Below are 2,871 nucleotides of genomic sequence, written 5' to 3' on the forward strand. Positions count from 1 at the left end.
ACACATTTACTAGGATAATTCTGGAAAACCCCTTATCTGCTTATTGTGTCACTAGTGTTTTAGTGAAATTATATGGTACCTAAAAGTCGGAAGGGTGTGGTGACCGCCAGTGTCTCTGGTGGGAGGAGGTAAGAGAGTCCGCAGCTGCAGGAGGACGCAAGCTCCGCTCATTTCTACGGTAAGAGCCGACTTATTACCACAATTTTCTCACCGGAACCTCCCGATTGACATGTGGTCAGGAACCATGTTCGGTTAACCGCTCTGTTCCATAGTGAAGCTTCACCTTCGGGAATGTAAACAAGGAAACACCGGCTGCTAAAGGCAGCTGCAATACACCGCTTCCCACCTACATCTTTCTTCTTTGACTTCTCCATTATTAATTGAATAAATTGCAAAAGATTCAGCAACACAGATGTCCAGAATACTGTGTAGTTATGCGATTAAAGCAGATGACTTTTAGCAGTGACCGATGCTGGAAGAACATGTCCGTTACAAGCGGTGACGTCACGCGCACGCGTCATCATACGTGTCATCATTCCGCAACGTTTTCAACAGGATACTTCGCGGGAAATTTAAAATTGCAATTTAGTAAACTAAACCGGCCGTATTGGCATGTTAAGATTTGTTAAGATTTCATCATTGATATATATTAAAAAGGGGTAGAAAAGCGCTATACAAGTACAACCCATTTACCATTCACCATATAAACTATCAGACTGCGCGTTTGGTAGAAGGGGGTTTCGGTAGGCCTTTAAGTGGGAATGTTTCAGAGAAAAACAAAATGTTGTTATTAATTTTGTCGAATGCATTTAACTTTAAATATCAGGATTACAGTTAAGTTTCTTTCTTGAGGAAATCCTTCAGCAAAAAAACGCTTGTGTCATTCTCGCATGACAATTGCTTCCTCAGCGCCCTGTTCTCCTCCTCCAAAGTTAGGTTTTTCTGCAATATTTTGGAGTTTTTCTCAAGCACTTCTAAGTACTGCGTCAGGGCAATTTCCGCCGCGTCCCACAGTCGGAGTTTTTCCTCCGGGATGACGCGGACCATATCCTCCCAGAAGGCTTTATCGGCATCTGCGTCCCAGTCCAAGTGATGGCGTAGCGTCGAGTTCTTTATGCAGTGCACGCGGTAACTGACGAAGCTCAGGAAAGCGGGAAGAACGTTGTTGGGCTGAATGAGTTCGGAGGTCACGCTGGCCGGGTTTCCATCTGCCTGGTCTGCCCGCTCCTTGTGCTGCTCCTCGTACTTGAGGAGGAATGACACCAGCCTGTTGAGGTCGTCAGCGTAAAAGTCGAAAGCGTTGAGGAGGGCCAGCATCTTCTCCGCTGTCCGGTGGTCGGTCTCCAGCAAATTCAGGTTGTCGCTGGTGTCGATGAGGAAGCTCAGCTCGTTGCACAGCAACTCCAGCAGCGCCGTCATCGTCTTGGCGTCCACCTCGGCGACGCTCTCGGCGTACACCTGCGCCGCCATTTCAAACTCATCCTGCGGCTGGATGGGGTAGCAGCGCTCCATGACGGCCTCGGGCCTCTCCCACGTTATGCCCAGGTGCATACAAAGGTGTGAGTCGGCGGCAAGGGCGCTCTCCGCCAGCAGCTTCACCTCAGAAACGAGCATCTGCGACATCTCCACAAAGGTCTGTGCGTCGCTGAGCGCGAAGTGCTTGATTTTCTTCTGGATGCGCTTGTGCTGCTCCATGCTGCTCCTGATGTCCTCCAGCAGGTGCTGCTCTCGTCTTTGGAAGGTGTCCTCCTCGGTGGAGATCATCTTCATGATGTCGCTCAGCTGCACTTTCAGGGTGTTGACGCGCTTCCTCAGGAGGTAAATGACTTCAGGTTTTTCGTCGCAGCTGAGCTTCCTGGCATCCAGCACGGCCCGTTTGCCCTTGATCTCCTCCTGCTCCCTTTCCAGCTCGGTCAGCTTCATGTCGATGGCCCGCTTGGCCGTGGTGCACTCGTTCTGCGCCAGCTCCAGCTTGGGCATGGCGTTCTCGTACTCGTCCATGGTCGCCTTCCTCTCCGTCAGCCACTCTTGAGCTTTGGCCCGCAGCTCCTTCTGGTAGCTGTCCCACTCGCTCAGGCTCTGCGTCAGAAAGACGTCATGCGGGCTTTCGATGTGGCCCAGCTCCTTGTTGTCCTTGGTCATGCGCCTCACTTGGTTCATGCGATCTATCATCACGTCCAGCGCTTCTGTCTGCTTCCTGAGGTCGATGGAGTGGCGCTCACTTCCGTCCTCCCACTCTCTCTGCAGATCCGCTATGAGCTTCATCTTGTATTCCATCAGTTCTGAACAAAAGGTCTCCTGCCTGTTCAGAGCTTCCAGAAGATCCGGTAGGTTGGTTTTCTTCTCGGTCGAACGCCACCCTTCATTAATTTCCTCCAGTTTCTCCGTGCTGAACACCCTGGAGTTTTCTATTCGCTCCAGCCGCAGCCGGATAACTTCCTCAGACTTGGTCAGTCGCAACGATTGCTTGGCGTCGGCCGCCGTCTGGAGGTCGGTGAGGAAAGCCAAGAGGTCTCGGTGCAAGTGGATGACTCTCTTGGCCGTCATCGCATCTTCGGCGGCGTCTGCTTTGGGCTCCTCGTGGGCCGTGGCACCCTCCTGATTCTGCATATTTGATCAACTTAGAAACAAATTTGAAACCAGATCCTACAGATCTAACACAAATACTTTAGGTGATGTTGACATCACAATGGCTATGTCAAAAGTAGTACTTCTACACGCCTACAAAGTCAAAGTTGCATCACTCTGTGTGTCACATGACATCATTTGCATCACAGCCTTGACCTGGTTATGCTATGAAAAAGGGAGAACAAAGTGAAATGAGCAGGGCAATATTTCGAGCATCACCATCTTCTCCGGTAAGGATACACA

General features: G+C 50.6%; 1 protein-coding gene across 1 annotated transcript; it reads right to left on the reverse strand.

The window, feature by feature from the left end:
• Window positions 1-834: 834 nt before the first annotated feature.
• On the reverse strand, window positions 835-2,610 carry LOC133550596 (dynein regulatory complex protein 1-like). Its single transcript, XM_061896541.1, has one exon. The coding sequence runs from the start codon at window positions 2,608-2,610 to the stop codon at window positions 835-837; it is 1,776 nt and encodes a 591-aa protein (XP_061752525.1).
• Between the last annotated feature and the right edge of the window lie 261 nt (window positions 2,611-2,871).

The sequence above is a fragment of the Nerophis ophidion genome, linkage group LG04 (assembly GCF_033978795.1).
Source record: "Nerophis ophidion isolate RoL-2023_Sa linkage group LG04, RoL_Noph_v1.0, whole genome shotgun sequence".
NCBI classification, from domain to species: domain Eukaryota; kingdom Metazoa; phylum Chordata; class Actinopteri; order Syngnathiformes; family Syngnathidae; genus Nerophis; species Nerophis ophidion.

Coding starts and splice junctions, on each gene's coding strand:
- LOC133550596 (XM_061896541.1), bottom strand. CDS start 2,610: ATGCAGAATCAGGAGGGTGCCACGGCCCACGAGGAGCCCAAAGCAGAC.